This window comes from Ooceraea biroi, chromosome 6 (assembly GCF_003672135.1).
Source record: "Ooceraea biroi isolate clonal line C1 chromosome 6, Obir_v5.4, whole genome shotgun sequence".
NCBI classification, from domain to species: Eukaryota; Metazoa; Arthropoda; class Insecta; order Hymenoptera; family Formicidae; genus Ooceraea; species Ooceraea biroi.
Window position 1 is genome coordinate 1003056 of NC_039511.1, and position 19961 is coordinate 1023016.

The window sequence follows — 19961 nt, forward strand, 5'->3', positions numbered from 1 at the left end:
ATAATTGTCACTTTTATTTACCCATTTCTAATTATTTCTGCATATTGTCTCAAGCTATATAAGTGCAAACTACAAATTTTAATTTTGCGAGATGCGAATGTGACTGTTGTATTTTCGTCATTTTTTAATAATTTACAGCTTTAAAAAAATGTGCGATGCAAAAATTCACCTTTGCTTCAAGTGCCTCGAAACTGACAAATGCAGACCCAATTCTGCAACAATATCTCTCCTCGTGACAGTATATTTGTAATGCGAAAGAATAAGAAAGTCTATTACAAAAATGGGTTATTAAATTTTATTGATGACATTCGCTGCGAAGACGCTAACAGTAAATTATGACCCAAATCTTACATGACATGCTGAATAAATATCGTCGAGTAGGTATACGTTTCGTTTACGTGTATATAAAAACATAATATGTACAGAGATAGAGTCCAAAAACTGATTCGCCTCGATGTGATTGAAATTTCTGCGACAATAATAAAGATATCGGCCATTATCACGTAACAATATAATCGTTTATTATTATTGGTAAGCACGATTTTTCATTGCGCCACGTACATGGATCATGTCATGCCGCAATTATCAATTATATCTTCTTTTTGTCTCTCGATATTCCCTTGCTCCTCCTCGTCCCTGCCACGGTCCAACTTCTTTCGTTCCTCTTCGACATCGCGCACGTCACACCAAGTTTTCCACCAACTCGCTAATAATATCTATTTCTCAAAAAATATAAATATCAAGCATAAAGCGACCACCAATTAAGAAATCTCTTAACGTCATAGTTTAACTCGTGATCTCAATCCCAACTCCACAATTAATCGCAACACTATTAAAATCACAATTATATCTATCTCTTTTTCTCGCTATCTTCTTTCATTCTCTCACTTTCTCTCTCTCTCTCTCTTCATTATCACTTACCGCGATTTGCAACTCCATCTCATATTCTTCTATTTTCTCTATTTTCCTCTATGGCGCGTATCTCGTTCGATATTGTCAGGTCGGACTGTTTCAGAGTCATCGACTCGCGCTAACGGATTCTCTATCTTCTCACCCTCTCACCCTTAATAACATTCGGATAGATTTATTACAATTTACGGGAATAATGGAGCGGCGAAATCTTTGTCGATTCAATAATCTCCCAAATCCCTCTTTACACGTAGCGTGATTATACAGCAAGACGCGGGACGACAGGGCCAGGTCGATCGACGGTCCCGTGCCTCCCTCCGCGATGCTGAAGAACATTGAAATTCGATATGTCGCGTAAATTGCGTGTCACAAGAATTCTGCGTCACATGTCGCGGAATATAGAGGGTCTACCGACACGATCGTCCGTGCAGAATCGGAGGCTCGAAACGATTCAAAGGAGCGTCACGATCACGTCACGAAACGTTATGAGGGGAGAAAAAATAGTCGTCACGAACGATAGACCCTCGATATTGTCGTATAAAATGTTCTTACTTTTTATGTCTATTTATCCCTAATCCATGCCTCGCTCGCAATTTTCTTTACTTTTTTACATGCAACGTCGTGACGGCGAGCGATACGTCCGGTCCGATGAGAGTCCCGTTCAGCGAGATAGGAAGCCGACGCCAGTCCCCATGCGAAAGACGTTTACTTTATGGCACAAGAAATGCGAGAGCTCCTCCGGCAAATTACATTCACGTACGCGGAGCAGATTTCGACCGCGTTCCGTTCGCATGGGCTGACCACCGAGGTTTCGCTGAGGGTGTGCGACGTCGCGAGCTGTGTGTGTGTGTGTAAGTGTATAGTGTGTGAGCCGTTGAATTCCATGGAAAGAAACGTAATACGTAGGCGACGACACACGAGTGAAGAAAAGCCAGACTGTCAGTTCGTCAAATGTCTTTACGCACAGTCCAATATTACATCGTTTACAACACAAGGCTTCTCATTGTCCTTCTTAATTAGCATCATCATCCGAGGAAAGCGGAACATGGTACAACGACAAACTCGGTCACCATGAAATTCGCTAGTTTTCCGACTGGATGGTCGGAATCTTCCCACCTTCCACTTTCCTCTTGCGAGGCGACGTAGAGCGACGACCAAGGATCGCGAATCGTCGTTCACGAGCTTTCCCAGTCTCTTCGAGCCATCGTTCGCGAGGCAACGATACGCTCATGCGAACATCCGCTTTCTACGCGCGATAACTATCTGAATCTCTCGACGGAGACTTACATAAGACAGCCGCTTTGTGGCATCGATTGATGTGCACGCGTGCGTTCGTTGCTGATCGAAAGGAAACGTCAACGTCGCGAATCACGATCGTCTTTCGTGGCCACGAAGAGACCAATTCGCGTGTAACGCGTGTACGCAGTACGTACGAATCGATCGTAAGGCTGGGCCTACATCCTGTCGCTTGCAAATTACACAGATTAATCTATATTACAAGACGAGTTGTCCGTCACCAGCTCGTCGCAACGGTTCATTCCTCTCCCGCGAGAAGGGGGCCATCGCAAAAATCGCGCTACAATGATCAACAATCATAAGATACACGTGTACTCTGTCCCACGCTTGCGACTTTCGCTCGACGCGCTCAGAAATGCCTCTTAGAAATTAACACTTCAAGTTCTCGGATGATAGAAATTCCAAGTTTGAGTCTCACACTGCTCGTACAATTCTAGGTATCATCAGATGCGCGGACTGTGATTGCTCTCTCATGGAAGTACGAGAAGGAATTATTAATTCAGCCCCCGTCAGTTTTGAATCGCGGCGAAATACCATCCACCGACGTGCGTATCTCTCAACCGGTAAAATGCGACAGATGAGTATAAAAAAAGAGAAAGAAAAAGAAACGACGTTTCGTCGATAAAAAGAAGTCGATATAAAAGAAAAAAAAAGTAATTATATTCATTTGCAAGATTGTATATTGCGTGTTATGTACAAAACGCGAAAAAGTAAAAAATAAGTCCAAAGTCAGTTGAATTGCGCAACGAGACACTTAAAATTAATGATCCCCCAGGTCACAGCGTGTGTTGCCTTATTTCTTTAAAAAGTTTAAATCGCTCTAGACAGCTCGCTGTCCCAAAACTCATGTGCAAAAAAATCTTTTTTTTTTAATTGAAAGAAAAATCTCGATTCGAAATTAGATAAAGAATCTGTGATCAAAAGAATGCACGATGGTTTTGAGACATCTCGTGTATAGAGAATAATCGTACAATAATTTAGATTCCTAATTTATACGAAGAATGGAGAAAGATCCGTGCGAGTCGCATTACATGCGTAAGAGATGCATCGTTGCCATCCTCTCTCTGTCTTTCTCTTGTTTTTTGTAAAATGAATTTAGGAAAACTTGACTTTCGCGCATAATATCCTAATCATAACGCATAATATCGCACGCTCACGCAGTCGCAACACAGCAGTTAACGCAATTATAAGGCAATTACATCGAGTTAGTCCGCAAAATGGAAAGGAAGGGTGTACTTTAGAGGATGTATTGACAACAAACCATTCTCCTATAATTAAGATACTGGTAATCTTATGACACAGTGATTGATGCTAACGCTCAGCGGAAGATACAAAAAAAAAAGAAAGAAGACGATGTAAGAAAAAACGCAACGAAACATTAATAACAACGTCTTCCTCGCGCTCCATCTATCCGATATGATCATCATGAAAAAGTCAGCACCGATCAATTGTCCTTATAAAATTGACTAAGAACGCAACGTATCCGTATTAATTTAATATGGGCCTGTATTAAAATAGTAACTATGAACAACAGAGGGCACGGTAGCGTAATGTTAAGTGTGTGACCACTTGCGTAAAACTATATGACGAGCGGTATGTCCTTCTTGTTCGGTAAGTTCACTTTCTTTCCTTGCCAGAGGCTGTTGTGTATCGTAAAGGCATCTATGGTCACCGTCAGATGCTTCGTGTGAACTTGCGAGAAGCATTTCCCGCTGGAATTGTATCTGGAGAACGAAAATGCAAGCGAATTAGTATTGAATAGAAATTTTTGCCGAATTTTAGTTTAATCAAAACATTTTTAATTAAAAATTAAAATCCGAGGAATCGCGAGGAAATAATTCTTAGAACCGCTTTCTTAGTCCCGCTTACTTGAAAAACTTGTCGAACATGTTGTCGATGACTTGCTTGGGCCCGGTACCGTACAGCTTGGCGACTTCCTCCCTCTCGGGACAGTACGAATAGAGAGCGCGGAATTGGCAACCGGCGTCCCGGAACAGGATGAGGAAGTGTTTGCTCTCGGACCGGCCGATCTCCTCCAGAACTCTTGATTTCGCTTCCCTGTTCACCGTGCCGGGGAACACGCAGTACTCGACGGCGTTCAGCATAATGTTGCGATTCGACTTAGCTATCGGCAGTTTGTATAATCTCGGGCCTGCGAACAAATATTCATCAAATTAATAAGGCAACAAATCAAGCTGATAAGATCGTCGAAATCCTGCCTGAAACATTACGTTTATGGTGTGCCACTCACCGTTGTAGTCCATCATAGAACTAGGCGTGCTGCTGATGTCGCTGCTGCCGTCGTCGTAGACCCTCTTCTTCGACGTCATCAGGGCGGGTGGTAGAGAGCCGGGGCCCGAGGGTGATGTCAAGTGCCTCATGCTGCCTATGCCCGGACTGGCGGCACGTCTCGGTGGCGTTGATCTGCCCAGGCCGCTGTCCGAATCTATATGCCGACACACCATACCGTCTTGATCACTACTCACACCTGCGAACGCACGCTCCGCATATCAAGATAGAAATCTCAACGGAGAGGCGAACATGTGCACGTATATTCGTGCGAGTTTCAGACCGATAATGAGATTCTCCCGTAACCATTTTTATATTCCGCTCTCCTCCTAGTGCCCAAGCAGTAACGGATCAGAATACAGAGACTTTTCGGTTCATTATTAATGATAATGTGGTTAGCCACCTCCGGAAACGAGAGATATTAGTCACTTGTTACGGGCGTGCCAAGCACCTCGCTTGCTTCAAGTATGTTCGTCTTCGTGGTTCACGTATTTTTTTCGCAAAAAATTGCATGTGAATTTGAAAGAGTGGAGAACGTTTCTATCTATTGATTCATCAAAAACTGGCTATATTATATATGTATAATATTTCTGACATGTATAACGTTTCTCTAAAGTACTAATCGCCGAAATAATGAACGTGTAATTGTTATGCTAATTATGAATCTTTTGATCATTTAATCAACTAATGCAATGATAGTACTAGCTGCTACTTGCTCCAACGATTTAACCCACGAGCTTCGCGCTACGCGACGAAGTAATCATTTAATCAATTACTGAAAAACAAGATGTGTTTCAATTATAAAAATCGGCTAAGTTTGCAACGAGAATTTACTATACCTCGCCATCACGACACCTGGAAATAAAAACAGTGAGAGGTACAAGAACGGGGTAGTCTCACGGGGGAGAATAATGGAATAGATGAGGGAACACCCAGAGATACGAGGTCAGTAATAATCGGAAAGGTTGATTATAAGAGGAAACCACAGCCATCAAGACAGAATAAATCTGAAAGAAACACCAATTGACAAAATGTATCTCGTATCCACAACCAGTGCTGTACGACAATAAGCCCAAACAAGCCTGAATCGAGCAGCTTCTCTACGCAGTAACAGCAGCAGCAGCAGCAACGAAAATGAATCGCCCTAATAAGAAAATAACGGGACAAAGTTCCGCCTCGACGGAGCGCCGGCAGAAAGGAATAAGCACGAAATCATATAATAAATTACGCGTACATCGCTTTCGCTCTCTTGCTCTTGCTCGAGAAGCCGTGTAGGTGGAACTTTGCGTGAAGTTTGCACAAAAAGAAAATTCGTATGGTACGTATCGTGAATTCTAAGTACGACTGCCACCTTTGCTCTTCAGCCTGCCACCATGCCATATAATACTACATGTGGATGCGGGTGTACATAATGTGTGCATGTGAGTGCGAGTGTAATACGTAATGTGCGATTCTGCCTACGGAAAAGAGATCGGGGTACGGTGATACAATACACAATATATATATGACGTAATATGTATACACACGGAACACATATATTGAGAGACTGTTGCACGATATATAAAGGCGGGGGGCGGGGGAGAGGGAATCGAATGATATTTCCAAGTCACTGTGGTGCTTCTTACCGCACAAATTCATCAGGGAATTAGACTTTCTCCCCTTAAAGTTTTGGTAAGTCTGGTATTTAGGCCTGCCTCTAACTTGTTGCTGAGACTCCTGCGCATCTGCAATAACGCAAATAACGTTTGCCGTGTTACACTCAGAACGCCATGTACGATCAGAGAGATTTAAATAAGTTTGGGGAAGGACATGGGAAGGGAGAAAGAAATGCTTCAATCGTGCGCATCAATCGCGGCCGAGCAGGGCTCTAGGGATACGATTTTACGGGGCTAACTACGAGCCATCCAAGGGTGGGCGAGCAGCACATCAAGAACTGAAGTGGCCGGTGCAGTTTCTGGTGCAGAACAACGTTGCGTTCCAACCAAGAGAGATGTCCACTATATGAGGCGCTACTTAAATTCGAAATGAAAAAAAAAATAAAGGAAGGGAAAAACGGTCATACCCGCAAAGTACTGGGTATCAGTCGCTCATAGGGGGAAGGGGGACAATCAAATGGCTAATCGTATGCTCAAACATTCATCAAAAGGTATTGATAAAGATTATAGCTGCCCATACCAGTGTGATACATCCTGCAACGAGTCTACTTTCGTCAAGCCAAAACGTTTAAAAAATGGAGACAATCGTACAAGAGCCTGCGGCATTCCCGCGGTATTTCTGCGCGACGTTCGAACCTACCTCTAGAGGTCTTGTAGGAGCCACGTCGACCGAGCTGATTCACGCTGCGACAAGGCGAGGAGCCCCTACCGTCATCAGGTGAATCTACGGAAGATACTAAAAAAAAATTGGGGATCTCCATTACAATCACAATTTTAATTCACTGCTAATTTTACACTAATTATACGTATATATATTTTGAGTAATTCAATCGCTACATTGTACAATGAGATACCGAAAAACAAGATATACATGCGACATTAAAAAAAAAACGAGAAAAAGTGCAGCAAAGTAAAACGTGTCGTTGTGAGAAAACGCGATGTATGTAATGTAAACTGTACTTATGTTATCTTGTTTTATCGGTCATTACATTCGTTTCTCAAAATTGAGTGAGAGTCTCGAGAAAAATTCACTCTGCAAAAATCAGATTCGTTAAATCAGTCCCGGATTACTTTCCTTGACTTTCGTGGTGAAAAGATTTGAGAAAAGAGACTAGTGAGAATGAGTACTGTGTCAGACAAACGCGGTGAGAGAGTGTGTGTGGTGCATACCCCTGAGACTGCCGCCCCGATAAAGAGGGCCGGAACAACGTCGGTCATCGAGGTGGGCAGTAGTGAGACTGTCCTGCGAGCCGCGGTAGTAGTCTCGCCTCATCGTCGGAGAGGTCAGCGACGCTACAGTAAGTGTGTTAGTGCAAAACAATCGGCTCGGCATTTTCTGCGCTATTCTAGTTTTATGCATCAACGTGTGTGATCGCAAATCTCGACTGGGCTCCATCGAGTCGTAAAATTTTGACGCTAGCGATAAACTAGCGATAGACACGAGAAAATCTGGAGCTCGTAATTATGTGGTTGAGAATTTGTAAAAGAAAAATCAATTCTAATAGAAAAAAAAATCAATCAATAATAGCAAAAGTGACGTCGTGAAGATTATGAAAAAGGAAACGGTTCTGATCGTAAACATTTTTGCCATGCAATGTGATAAATGCAAAATACAACATCAATACAACATCGAGGAGACTGTTGCTATTAGAATATTATAACAGGAGAATGCACTTGCGACACAACACTAAGAGATCGGTTTTCTTGGAGATTAAATGAAAGATTCTTTTTTATTCCTTTTCCTTTCGAATAAACTTTCATCACACACAATATATAGCAAATTAATTTTTTCGATGTCTACCAGAATATTTAATCTCCACGAAAAATCGATACGCAAGTTCCACTTTCTGCAAGTGCGGTTTAGTAGCATAGGCTTACCTGTACTCAAGTTGGAAGAAGAACCCTTCTTCCCGCGACTAGGTGTGAGGGCCCCGGAATCCAATACCGCGCCAGCGTCGCCGTGAATTGTTTTGGGCCGTGGTCGAGCGGTTGCAGTCTTGTTACGTAATTTTGCTGGGTTTATTGCATTCAGAAGCTCTTTATCAATTACCTTACCCTGAAAGACAGTAAAATTATTTATAATTCTTCTCGATAAATTTACTTATGCATCTATATTAGTTTTTACATTAACATATTTAAAAAATATCGGTAAATTAAAGTAAATACACTTAACGTTGAGAATATATAATGACTGGATAGTAAAAGTATTCACTCACTTCTCTCTCCGCTTCCTCTATCGCCTTCTTCACCTTATGGTGTTCCAAGATAGCTGCTCTTCTTTGTCGTTCCTCCTCCTTCTTGCGAGCCCTCTCTTCTGCTTTGAGTTTATCTTGTTCCCTGCGCGCTTGGGCCTCGGTTTCTTTCCTTTCCTTCATCTCCTCCTGCCTCTGTCTTCTCTGAAGCGACATCAGCATTATCCTCTCCTTCTTCTTCTCCATTTCGTCCATTGAATTCTGCAAAGAATTTTAATCAGATTATTTCGTGCACAAAAGTCGTATACGTAGTAGAAAATTTATTACTATCGCTTGAGCAATTAGTATTACTGCAATACATACTGGATCAGGATTCGTGAGCTGATTTCCTATCATTAAACCGACTCCGGAAGCGTGCCGGCCTTCTACGCTGCTGTCACGCTGTTTCTCCCTCTGTCGTTCCCTTTCGAGTTCCTTCTTCAGCTCCCTATCCCTCATCCCTTGCCTCTGCTGTTCCCTCTCCTCGGCCTGCCGCAATCGCTCTCGCTCCAATTCCCTCTGAGCCTCCAACTGTTTTTGTCTTTCAATTGCACTAGTAGGAGGTGAATCAGGGCGTACCGTAAAGTCCTGGTGCTCGATGTAGGATGATACACTCCGTTCCTGAAAAAATGACCGATCGGTTTTGAGAGATACGTACATGGCGCATTTAATGACTCTGAATTCTTCTGACAATTTCTCTCACCTTCTTCGGAGACGCTCTTTTCATTCTTAGTGTTGGTTTTGGCTTCTTCGGAGTGTCACTGTCGAAGGAGATGTAGAATCCTTTTTCACCGGCATCCGTATGATCGAGAGGCGTGACGTCCGGAGTGGCCGAACGCGACGAAACGGTCTCTCTTAACGATGGATGAGGCTGGAAGGAGTTTTGCGATATCGTGGGTCTGGTCGGCGACGGTATTCTGTACGTACGACTGCCCGACGTGATGTTCAAGCCACGAATGCCGTGCGCAATTTCGTCATCGTTGCCTTCAAATAAAAAAACAAGACAGAATTTTAGAAAATGATTTTCAACTGCATTTTAACTTTCTTATAATTAATAAAATAAAATTGAATAAACTATATCAGTGTATAATGATACAAAGTCAAATTGCAAAACATGTAAAATTCAATTACCGATGAAAGATATATTTTGGGGCTTCATGTCATCAGCGGGAGGAGCTGGTACTGGCGTGTGCAACGCGGTGGTCTGCCTCTTCTCTGTAGGGCTTTCGCATGAGATCGGAATATGATGTACGCTTGATCTCTTAGGTTCGGGGCTCTCACTAATTAACTGACTTATCCGGTGAACCTGAAATAACAAGATACAATCGTGAGCAAGCAGAATAATTGTTCGCAAAAACGTTTAGTTAAGCTTTACAGTTGTAAAATGCACATTCAGAAACAAAAATCCAAAATCGACAAAATGCCCAAGACACGATTGTCTCGTAGAATTCAGCGATCGCTTCTTTCCGTGTACCTGTCAAAAGCAAGACGCAGGTGAGTAAAAATAAAGTAAACGAGTCAAGGCAAACCTCGTTGAAATAGCCGTGCGAAGTCGCGACGGTCGACGAGCGAAAGAAGTACATGTTATTTAAATTTATAAATCAATTCGAGAAGACCGAAGGTGTAAATGCTGAAGCGCGGCCGCCCAAACGCTCAGTGACCAGTGTGGGTAGTGTCTGCCATGTTGGGCGCTAGGAACGGCACTCTATAAACGCGCATTACATCACCAACTGGTTCCCATGCGTACGTGCGCACGCTCGGGCCGATTCTTTGTATTGGAGTGACCAAATCGAGTTAATGAGCGGCGCACACATCGCGAACGCTTAGCCACAACTCTTTGCTCGCAACACAATCACTGCTGGGTGCAGCATCCCGCCTCTCTCTCTCTGTCTTTCGTAATAAAATTATGTAGACACGTGTATAGATATCGTATGTAGGAAATACCCGAGTAGAACTATAAATAAAAGTGTGACGAGAGAGAAGCGGCATTATAATGCAAATATAGTAAAAACTTATAAAAACTTACGGTGTTACGATGTTGCGGACTAGCAGACGTGGCTTGTGTTTGGTTGAACAGCGACGAAGACGTTGGATACGTGGAGCTGGGATGGCTCATTTGATTATTACACAGACTATGATCCCCACCGTTGAGGTACCTTGGTTCCTGAGTATCGTGCAAAATAAATCCCTTCTGCGTCGGGTGCGGCGCGGCCCAAGTCCTCGTGGGATCCGCGTACATGCGTATGTCCTGCTGATAAGCTGAGAAAAAAGATATTTAAAACTAATCAGACGAGACATACGTACAAAAATTAAAATAAAGAAAAGAGAAAAGCAAGAGAGATTTAATTATTAATTTTTGTCTCAAGCTTCGAAAACAAATTCCATCATATTAAATAATATATCAAATCAATCATATCAAATGATAGAAAAAAATTGTTCTGATGTGAAATATTATTTCTACATGTTAATTTAGACATTGACGTGCTACTGAACAAATTAATCACGAAGTGTATCTGCGCGTCATAGATCTATGTGTGTTCTAAATAGATGCGATGATGTACCGGTAGGTTGAGGGCTAAACCGAGAGTCTATAGGCTGCTGATAGCCCACCGCGGCCATTTCGTTGGCCAGGCTTTGAGCAGGCGCCGGCTGACCCCACATCCTCCTCTGCACTTGCGGCTGATCGTGCAAGTAAAACTGCGACTGCTGCGGGTCCTGCAGTCTGGGCGTTAACGGGTTCATCGACGTCATGCCATAAACCTGCAAAATCGGAGGTTCGAAGACACGGCTGATAACACTTTTAACGCGACGTAACGTGTATCCCCAACAAGGTACCTGCATGTGCTGCTGATTAAGACTCTGCAGCTGCTGAAGTTGTTGCTGCATCTGTTTTTGATGCTGCGTCATCAGGTGCTGCTGCTGGATCTGATTCTGTTGGCTCGCTAGGCGCTGAATGTCCGCTTGAATCTCGCTCAGGCTGCTGTTCATCCTGCGACAAACGACGTCTCGCGTAAATATGTAACTTAGAGGATGCTGAGACGCTGATCGTGATGCTTTTATCGTGCATGTTCAGTTTCTTTTTTATGCAAGTAAGAGAGCAGGTACTAACTGCGAGATAGATTGACGATACTGTTCGGGATCCATGTTCTCGATGTCTGGAGTACGTCTGGTCTCGATGAACGGCGCGTTACCGTCGTGCTCCAACCACTTGTGCTCGACGTCCCGCACATCCTCGCTAATTTCCTATATTCGTTATCAGAGAAACGGAACGCCTCAGAAAGAGATTACAAAGTTATAAACGTATGTGCTTGTGTATAATACCGTATGGCAGTGGAAACGCCCGATTCTTTCAAGTATAATTCATATACTTTATAGTGAATCATGATAGATTTTAGATTGTAATTGTGGTAAGTGCATCTGCGACAGTTCTTGATTAGTGCGTTTTGTAATCAAAGGAAGAGTGAAAACTGATACAGTAAATATGTATGAGTTATGTGTTGATCATTGATTTTTATGTGATGCAAATTGTTTCGTTACTTGTTACGGGGATATTTACCGGGAGTAAGCACGAGTAAAACATAATGAGGTAGATTTAATTCGTTGTACGTTTGAAACAGCCTACAATTCGCGGACAACGGATTACGTTGATCTTGATCCGATTATGCTCCGGAAACTTGGTGACACGATCAGAAGACGCGACATTTATCCGCTTGTTTGATCAATATTTTATTATATAATGTCAAGACTAGCTTCTCGAATTTCACCAAGTTTCCCTCGAGCGTATCGATCACGCGCATTGAACTCGACAACCGAATGAGCAACGGGCAACGTAATTAAAAGTGGAAACTGAAATGTTCAAAGTACAACTAAGTAGGTATCCTAATTAGAGAAATTTCATATATATGCACACGCCAGAGTGTAAAATTCTTTGTTAGTTTTCCATCAGTCAGAGTTTCTGTTAAATACTGAGTCATTTGAGCAACCGACACCGAAATGTACAGTTAGATACAAGTGAGCACATCGCTACTCTCTTCCAGGGAGTGTTTAGTATCGTATCATGCATGCCCAGGGCATTTTATTGGCGAAATGCTCGGGTTCGACATGCACTAACATCATTACGGGACAGTAATCATCGAGTCATCTTCGATGTTTTCGTTTTCCTCTATGTAAAAAAAGCATCAAGAAGCCAAACAATCGTAACCGTATCGAAAGTAACTGTCTACTTGAGGGGATAGATAATATAAAGCGGGGCCGTACACTCCAGTAGCATTATCGCGCTCGTTTCAAGATCCTTAAACATCAACAGGGAAAATGTGTAATATCCCTTCATTATCCCTTCGCAACATCTGTGCAGCAAAGTTAAAGAAATAAAAAAAAAAGATATAAAAAGAATTCGATCGACGTTGGAAAGCCATTCACATAAGCGCGCATGATAATTCTGCATGGAGAATATCAAAGACAATTAGTGATTCCGAGTCTTTTATCTATGTGAAACGTTTACGCTACTGGTAATATCGTACCTTGAGCGAGAAGGGTCTCTGTGGTTTTTCTTGAGAGGGTTGTTGGGGTACAGAGGACGCCTCGGAAACGCTCGTCGGGGTCTCCCCGGAAGATCCGGAGGTTACAGGAGTGGGGGGACCGACTGTCTCGGCCGGACTGTCCCCCCCGGACGTTGACGAAGAGGGAGATTTAACCTTACCCTGCAACCAGCCCAACCAGCGTGCCTTGTTAAGTACTGAGTCCGCCACCAAATCACCACCAAACACCATGGTGCCGAATGTCTCCCCACGACCAAAAATACAAGTTACACTCAAGCGCGCTAAGTGCCAAAAGCCCATCCAGAGGTGGCTTGCAAATCATATCGAATTCAACAATGATTCTTAAGCTACGATTACAATTACTCTATCTTTTACTCGAGATTGTGACAAAATTAATCGTATGTGCGTAAAAAGTAAAATTAGGATCAAACATGTATCTCTTTCTCTCTCTCTAGATATATTAATTATTAAATTCATTTTTAATTAATTTCTAGATATATTAGTACAAATGAAATTTTGCATGGTTACTGCGAATTACTATCGAAAGATATCACAATGATAATGATGTAATTAGTATCTTGACTAATATTAAATTCAACATCTTTTGGCTTGAAAGTTTCTATTTCTGTAAACGATTATGGGAAAAATTATTAATAATATGTTAAATGCTTATAAGTACCATGCAGTGCTTTAAAGAAGACACATACCTATCTAATCTTTTCTTTAATGTTATTTAACATTCGATACATTCGCAATTTTAACATCTTGGAATTAAAACGAATTAGAACGAAAATAAAGGATGAGAAATATTCTGTTTATGTATGATAATATAAAAAAATGGGAAAAAGATTTAATTATGTGTACTGTTTACTATCTAAAATACAAGCTGATACGTGTTCTAATCCCAAGATATCGATAATGTCTTCAGTTCAAGAAAAATCCATCAAGCACTAAAGTAAGATTGCATCTGACAAATCGATAATTTCGTGATGATGATAATCATTGCTCGACTAGAGAAACGTGATTCAAATAGAAATTTTAGTGCATCAACATGCGCTTACCATCAAGTACAGCTGAAATGTCAGAAAGAGAATCATGTTAGGACAATGGCTAGCAATGGCCGAGATTATTTACAGCGCAAATAAAATAGAAGTTACGTTCCATTATGTACAATCGAAACAAGAAATATTTACATGAATCTATCGACATAAAATATATAAATAACAAGAGAGATAGACACGTGATAGAACGGAATCTGATTATTTCCTGAAAATAAGCAATCACACATACTTAACAAATATTTTAAGATGAGGCTACAACTTTAATCGATACTCCTCGCACATTTGCACGAGCAATATCAAATGATCCAGGCGTAATATCGTACAGCTAATGATATATAACATGGAAAAAGCAGATGGAAGGCGGAAAAAAAGAAACTTTGTTGATTCTCTGAAAGATAGAATCGTACGTCGCTCTATATACTAAACACCCGTGCCTAGATTCGAAAAGTAGCTGTCACACATGGCAAACCGTAATGTTACGTTTCGATGAGACACTCAACATTCCGCAAGTCGTACCGAATCACATGAATTTCACGTGTTACATCCATTTTGTTCTTTCCTGTCAAACAGACAGTCGAGGTTCCGATCATGACGATGGTATGCACAGAACTGGTACGTGATACTGTGACGATGATCATGACGTTTATGCAGATCAGTGTGTGTTACAGTTTCTCTCTAAGTTACGTCGAGCCTTTTTACCTTCGTGACCGCCTGCAGGAATGCCGCTTTCCCCACCTTCTGCCGCTGCTTCGACATCACCACTTCCATCCTTCGCTTCTCGTTCTCTATGTGCCGTCGCTTTTCCTCGAGCTTCAGTCGTATGTTGTTCAGCTGCGAGGCCATTACGGTGTTACCGCCATTCTCATCTGTCACAGAGTATTTTTAATAATTTCAATACAGCAGAGAGCCGAATAAAATTAATCAATAAAATTCGACAAAGTATTATATAAAATACAAATTTGTATTTAAAAGAGAGAGAGCCTTACCAACAGAATGTTGTTCCATCTGTTGAGACTGCTGATTGCTTTGCTGCTGCCACGTGGTAGTGTTCGGCAGAGTGGCGAACGTAGTCTTCTTCTCATTGTTTCCATTGCCGTTGCTCTGACCGTGTTTCTTGCTCGGCTTGACGTAGTCATCCTGCCGTTCCTGTTCCGTGTACGTAAAATTGATCCCCTTCTCCGAGTTCTGCTTGCTCAGATTCGCGAAACTGGCCAATTTCGCGACAGTCTCACCGCCGTCCGCACCGCCGTCGTTCTCTGCGCTGGAATGTAAGATTTGTCGTAGCGCCACGTTATCCAGACTGCTGTTGGACGCCTGTCGCCGCAGCCTCGCCGGCTCCTCGCCGCCGCCGTAACCGTTATCCGCGATTATGTGCTGCACGCCGCTGCCGTATACGTCCTGGACGCTGGACCGCGCGGGCAACGTCGGCTCGGTAGTGCTGCGCTTGCCGATGTGCGCGCCTACCTCTTTATCCGGATTTCTACCAAAATTGTGTAAATTATCCTGGATAAAAGAAATCACTCGATCATACCGCTTGTCCCTCGAGAGAACAATACTCTCCGCTCGTCCTCCACGTAACGACAAGGAGCGCGACGTGGTCGCCCTCCGTCACGTACCTGAGACCCGCCAAAATTCTCGATGGTCAACTGAGAATCGTCCGTGATGCTGTTCCGTCTAGATCGCCGACCGGCGTAAGAGCTCCGTCGTTGCTCCTCCCAGTTGCTCGGCCGACCAGCGGCTTCGGTTTTGCCTACGGACTTGTCATCGGCTACGGAGCTCAGGGTGGGAATGCCTTTTCCACGATGCACCACGAAGCTCTCCTCGCTACCTGCGCGCCTGAAAAACGAAATGGATTAAGTAAAATGTAAATTTAAAAATGCAATTAATGTCTACTAAAATATTTTTTGTTGGCAGATTTGTATATCAGTGTTATATATTAAACACGACGTACCTGTCATCGTACGGATGACTGTCGGTAGTTTGTTGCAGGGATTGCGATTTCCTCACGGTGCTCGAGGCAGACTTCGCCACTGGAAACAGTTTAACGATGAAATCGATTGCCCGCCAGCGTCTGCTTTTAGTTGCAGAAGGAAGTTCAATCATCACCCAAACTATGTTCAAGAAGGAACTGCGAGATGCTCAACGGATAATAAATTGACAATTTATGTTACATTAAAGAAAAGCTTATGCACTTAACAGAACGCTTGAGGAGCACAACGTGAATTCCCACGTGTTAGTTTATACCGTCAGAGAGTCAAAGTGAACGGCGACAATGAGAGTACCGACAAAGTCGAATAAATCGTTAGTACACACACGGGGGATTTCAACTCGTGCGAATAATTTCAAGAACCAAGATTTTTAACGGAAAAGCTTACGTGTCCGATTTTTGCGGAAGATACCGCTTGAATACACATCGAGTCGCTACAAACTAATATTGAGGCGCTTCTGACTTTCGTCGTTTCTCCGAAAAACGGACATAACATAAAATAAACAGCTCGATACATGATAAACTCATAAACCAAACGATAAACTAATAAACCATATAAGTACGAATGAGTACACGTCGCAACGTAATCGTACCAACTAAATATGGAGTGGACCTCGATGAACGATAGAAACTGTCATCCTCCCCATTGTACGACGGCTGGTAGCAGCGCATGATTAAAACACTCTCATGCAAAATAATTATAATGTGAAGCAATAATGTCAAGTGCAAGCGATAAACAGTCGCAACAGTACACAATTCGCATGCAGGTCTCTTCACGAGGGTGGGATGTATATCGTTCTATGCACGATAATGATCGGATGAAATGCAAACAATACATGTGGTTAGTAACAAGCAGTGCTCCTCACAACCCACGAACTTCACTAAGAGATTAGTCCAACGAGATCATGTCTTTTGAACACGAAACGTGAATCATCGATCGTCAAGTAGATATCGAACTTTTTCTCTGAGCTCTGTCGACATGCTAGCGCGAATATCACGTAACCGGAGCGTCAACAATGAAAGATACAGTTCCAATATCAGGTAACATTATTGATTTATTTTAAATTTAGAACAGCAATTATTAAACCGCTACGTTATTTAGTTAAGTGTACCGACATTCAGTTAAATTCTCGTTAAATATCACGATATTAAAAGTGCACGATGTCAAAAACTACGACGTCTACGCTACATACTACTCAATTACGCGGAGTAGACGAACGTGAGTGCGCGTCTCGTATGAATATCGGTGGATCTCCTAGCACATCTACATACGATAACGCGATAAGGTGACCGAAAGGTCCCCTCTGAACCCTCTAAAAACCACGGCAATTCAATTAACAACGGTAATGTGACTCACAAGGATACAGACGACCACCTAGTAGAGAGTTCATGAGATTGACTTTGTGTGGTAACGTGTGGGTACCTGTGAAACCTGGCGCGGATTCGGAGAGGTTGCTTCTCAGATCAGGTATCGGAGCTATAGACTGTGGCAGACTTCTCTTATGAGCTACGCCATGACTATTGCGCGGGCAGGCTGCACCCGTATCGCCGCGCCGTATCATGTGGTTCGTGGGCAACCGGAAGTTGGCGAAAGAAGAAGGCGAGGATAGCGTTGTCGTGTCAAGCATCAAGAAGATGTTACGCCATAGAAATATACGGAAATATTACGGTTTAAGTAGATTAAGTGCTGCGCGTAGTAAGGAGGTAAAGTTCATAGTTCGACTACATCGTATCTCTTTCTTTTGTACGGCCAGTTACGGTGGCGACTCCGCTGTCCCCGTTCGCAAAAGAGATTCCAATTCGTATCGGATAGGGACAATGTAATTAGTCGCTGCTCTCTCGAGAGGGGATCGGGAGGCTGGGATATCGAGTGTGTGTATTGACACTGATAAAAAGCGTGATGCCATTACGATCGCAAGCAACGTTTTCTTTCTCGACTCATCCAGTTAGATCGGTTTCGAGTGTGCGTTTGTTTCAATCAAAGAATATACAAAGCTGAACGTTGCCTGCAACAGCAGTGGAGTTTTATGGAGAAAAGTAATAATAAAATAAATCATAGAACGGGTATATATAAGTCCCATACAGTGTACGGCAGCCTCCACCAATCACATTTATCCATCACCAATTTCCACGACTCCCCTTTCTTCCTCTCTTTCGCTCCTCATCGAATTATAGCTCAAATGCCACATATCGTCGCGTAGGTCTGCTTCTAATCAGCAATCTCAGGTTCTCGGTTGAGAAGTGTCTACGTACCATCTAGGTATTGCATCGCCCGTTCTTCTCCAGGATAACGCACGCATTTCGCCGGGTGAATCTCCAGGACATTGTACATGTCCGCCAGAAAAACCACCAAGTTCTGCTTCATGGACCTGAAAATCGGGATAACGTTAATTCGTGAAGCATTTCTTCGCGGTTATAAATTTCTACCTTACTTATTGAACAAATTGTTGATGAAAATAAAATCAAGGAAATAATTTTCTAAATAAATTGAGAAAAATATCTTCTTCGTTTTCTGTCCTCAAATATCAATTTTGGAAATTCTCGTTCTGCGCGTAAATTTATCTCAAGTCACGTCTGGTCTGTCGCGCGACGCAAATTCGACGAGACATCTTGACTAAAATAACGCGTTACCCTCTCATGTACGTGACGTCCTCAGGTTGCATGTGGAAAATCGAGTAGGGCAGGCATTTGACGCAGAACGCGTGCACCAGAGAAAGATTGTGCAACGCGTCCGCTACGGAGGGTCTCTTCGACACCCTGATCTCCATCCAGTTGAGTTCGCCAGGACAGTAGAACGCGACGACAGCTGCCAGACCAACGCCATCGCACAACGACTGGAAGTCCTTGGCGGCAGGTAGCTCGGGCAGTCGCGTTTTGTCGCCGGCACCCTCCTCGCTCTGGATCTTTGCAATTAGCGCGTGCGATGCGTGATTGATCCAGAGCAGGAGACCCTTCTCGTGGTCCGACGGCACGTCCACTTCAGCCTGGGGGTTGAACCGCCGTATCGCCGAGACCACTCGGTCCCCCGTCACCACCTCCTTCGCGTACAAGACCATCAGGCCTTCTATCACAGCCATATGCGCAGACTGCAACAAGATAAGAGGATTAGCACGAGTTCAAAGTTTGCCAAACTTGTCTTGACACTTTGAAATATAAAGCATGACAAATTTCATAAATCTTAATATCCTTAAGTAATAAGTTTAGAAATACGATTAAAATTCTTCAAAGACGTCGTATCTTTTTAATTGCGCCAACAATATTACCAAATTGCCAGTTTTAATATTACCAGATTACTAATTTTAATATCTGAAAGCTGTTTAAATAAAGAGGAGACGTGACTGCGCTGCCTGTTGCGTTGGCAAGTGGAACCTTACCATCTTGAGTGGTGAATTTTGGATGAGGATGGTTTCGGTGAGCTGAGTATTGTTCTGCTCCGCGACGTAGACGCCTTTCCTGGCCAGGGCTTGCAGAATCCCGCAGTGGTTCTGATTGTGATAGTTGGGATCCGAATATATGTTGGCGAGCGCGAGACAGTAGAGCTCCGCATTGGAAAGCGCGTGAACAATCTGCGGTTTCAAGTGCTCCTGCTCCTGTAAACATCAAAACTCATTAGTAAAATAAAGGCAGCGAGTAATTGCACCACATGAGACTCTAATTTAATCTAGAACATCGTTATATCCTTACGCTTGAATAATTACGATTAATTAGATTGTAGTTTTACACGCAAACGAAAACATTCTTTTTCGTTAAAAAATCGAGTGCTGCGAAAGTGATCAAGTTCAATAGAAAACCGATGAGAAGAAGACGTTGAACTCTCGCAAGAGAGTCGTTTTGCTCGGTTTTCTGGTACGTCGACTGCGTCGAAGGACACGAGCTCTTTATTTCAACCAGTATCCGAGGTAGCGATGCGAGATGGTCGACAAGGCCGGACAGCTCGAGTTCCCGCGGAAACCATTTATGAATGCCAGCGCACGTACTATGCGTAACACCTGGCA

General features: G+C 42.9%; 1 protein-coding gene across 10 annotated transcripts in view; it reads right to left on the reverse strand.

Annotated features, from left to right (window-relative positions):
- Nucleotides 1-863: 863 nt before the first annotated feature.
- LOC105276485 (patronin) overlaps nucleotides 864-19961 on the reverse strand; it is a 47445-nt gene continuing 28347 nt past the window's right edge. For 3 of the 10 annotated variants that reach the window (XM_011334128.3, XM_011334129.3, XM_026970714.1), the window contains exons 4-27: nucleotides 19341-19556; nucleotides 18598-19052; nucleotides 18220-18335; nucleotides 17390-17500; nucleotides 15931-16009; nucleotides 15596-15815; nucleotides 14966-15482; nucleotides 14679-14845; nucleotides 12901-13080; nucleotides 11490-11623; nucleotides 11216-11369; nucleotides 10942-11140; nucleotides 10407-10639; nucleotides 9512-9686; nucleotides 9084-9364; nucleotides 8705-9001; nucleotides 8366-8602; nucleotides 8028-8205; nucleotides 7320-7442; nucleotides 6790-6885; nucleotides 6120-6218; nucleotides 4457-4651; nucleotides 4075-4357; nucleotides 864-3929 (exon numbers count right to left, since the gene is read on the reverse strand). In XM_011334128.3, coding sequence (XP_011332430.2) covers nucleotides 3785-3929; nucleotides 4075-4357; nucleotides 4457-4651; nucleotides 6120-6218; nucleotides 6790-6885; nucleotides 7320-7442; nucleotides 8028-8205; nucleotides 8366-8602; nucleotides 8705-9001; nucleotides 9084-9364; nucleotides 9512-9686; nucleotides 10407-10639; nucleotides 10942-11140; nucleotides 11216-11369; nucleotides 11490-11623; nucleotides 12901-13080; nucleotides 14679-14845; nucleotides 14966-15482; nucleotides 15596-15815; nucleotides 15931-16009; nucleotides 17390-17500; nucleotides 18220-18335; nucleotides 18598-19052; nucleotides 19341-19556 — 4890 coding nt within the window. In that variant the 3' untranslated portion in view covers nucleotides 864-3784. The remainder of the gene's footprint in view (nucleotides 3930-4074; nucleotides 4358-4456; nucleotides 4652-6119; nucleotides 6219-6789; nucleotides 6886-7319; nucleotides 7443-8027; nucleotides 8206-8365; nucleotides 8603-8704; nucleotides 9002-9083; nucleotides 9365-9511; nucleotides 9687-10406; nucleotides 10640-10941; nucleotides 11141-11215; nucleotides 11370-11489; nucleotides 11624-12900; nucleotides 13081-14678; nucleotides 14846-14965; nucleotides 15483-15595; nucleotides 15816-15930; nucleotides 16010-17389; nucleotides 17501-18219; nucleotides 18336-18597; nucleotides 19053-19340; nucleotides 19557-19961) is intronic. The other 7 variants (XM_011334131.3, XM_011334134.3, XM_011334130.3 and 4 more) reach the window with 7 other exon arrangements.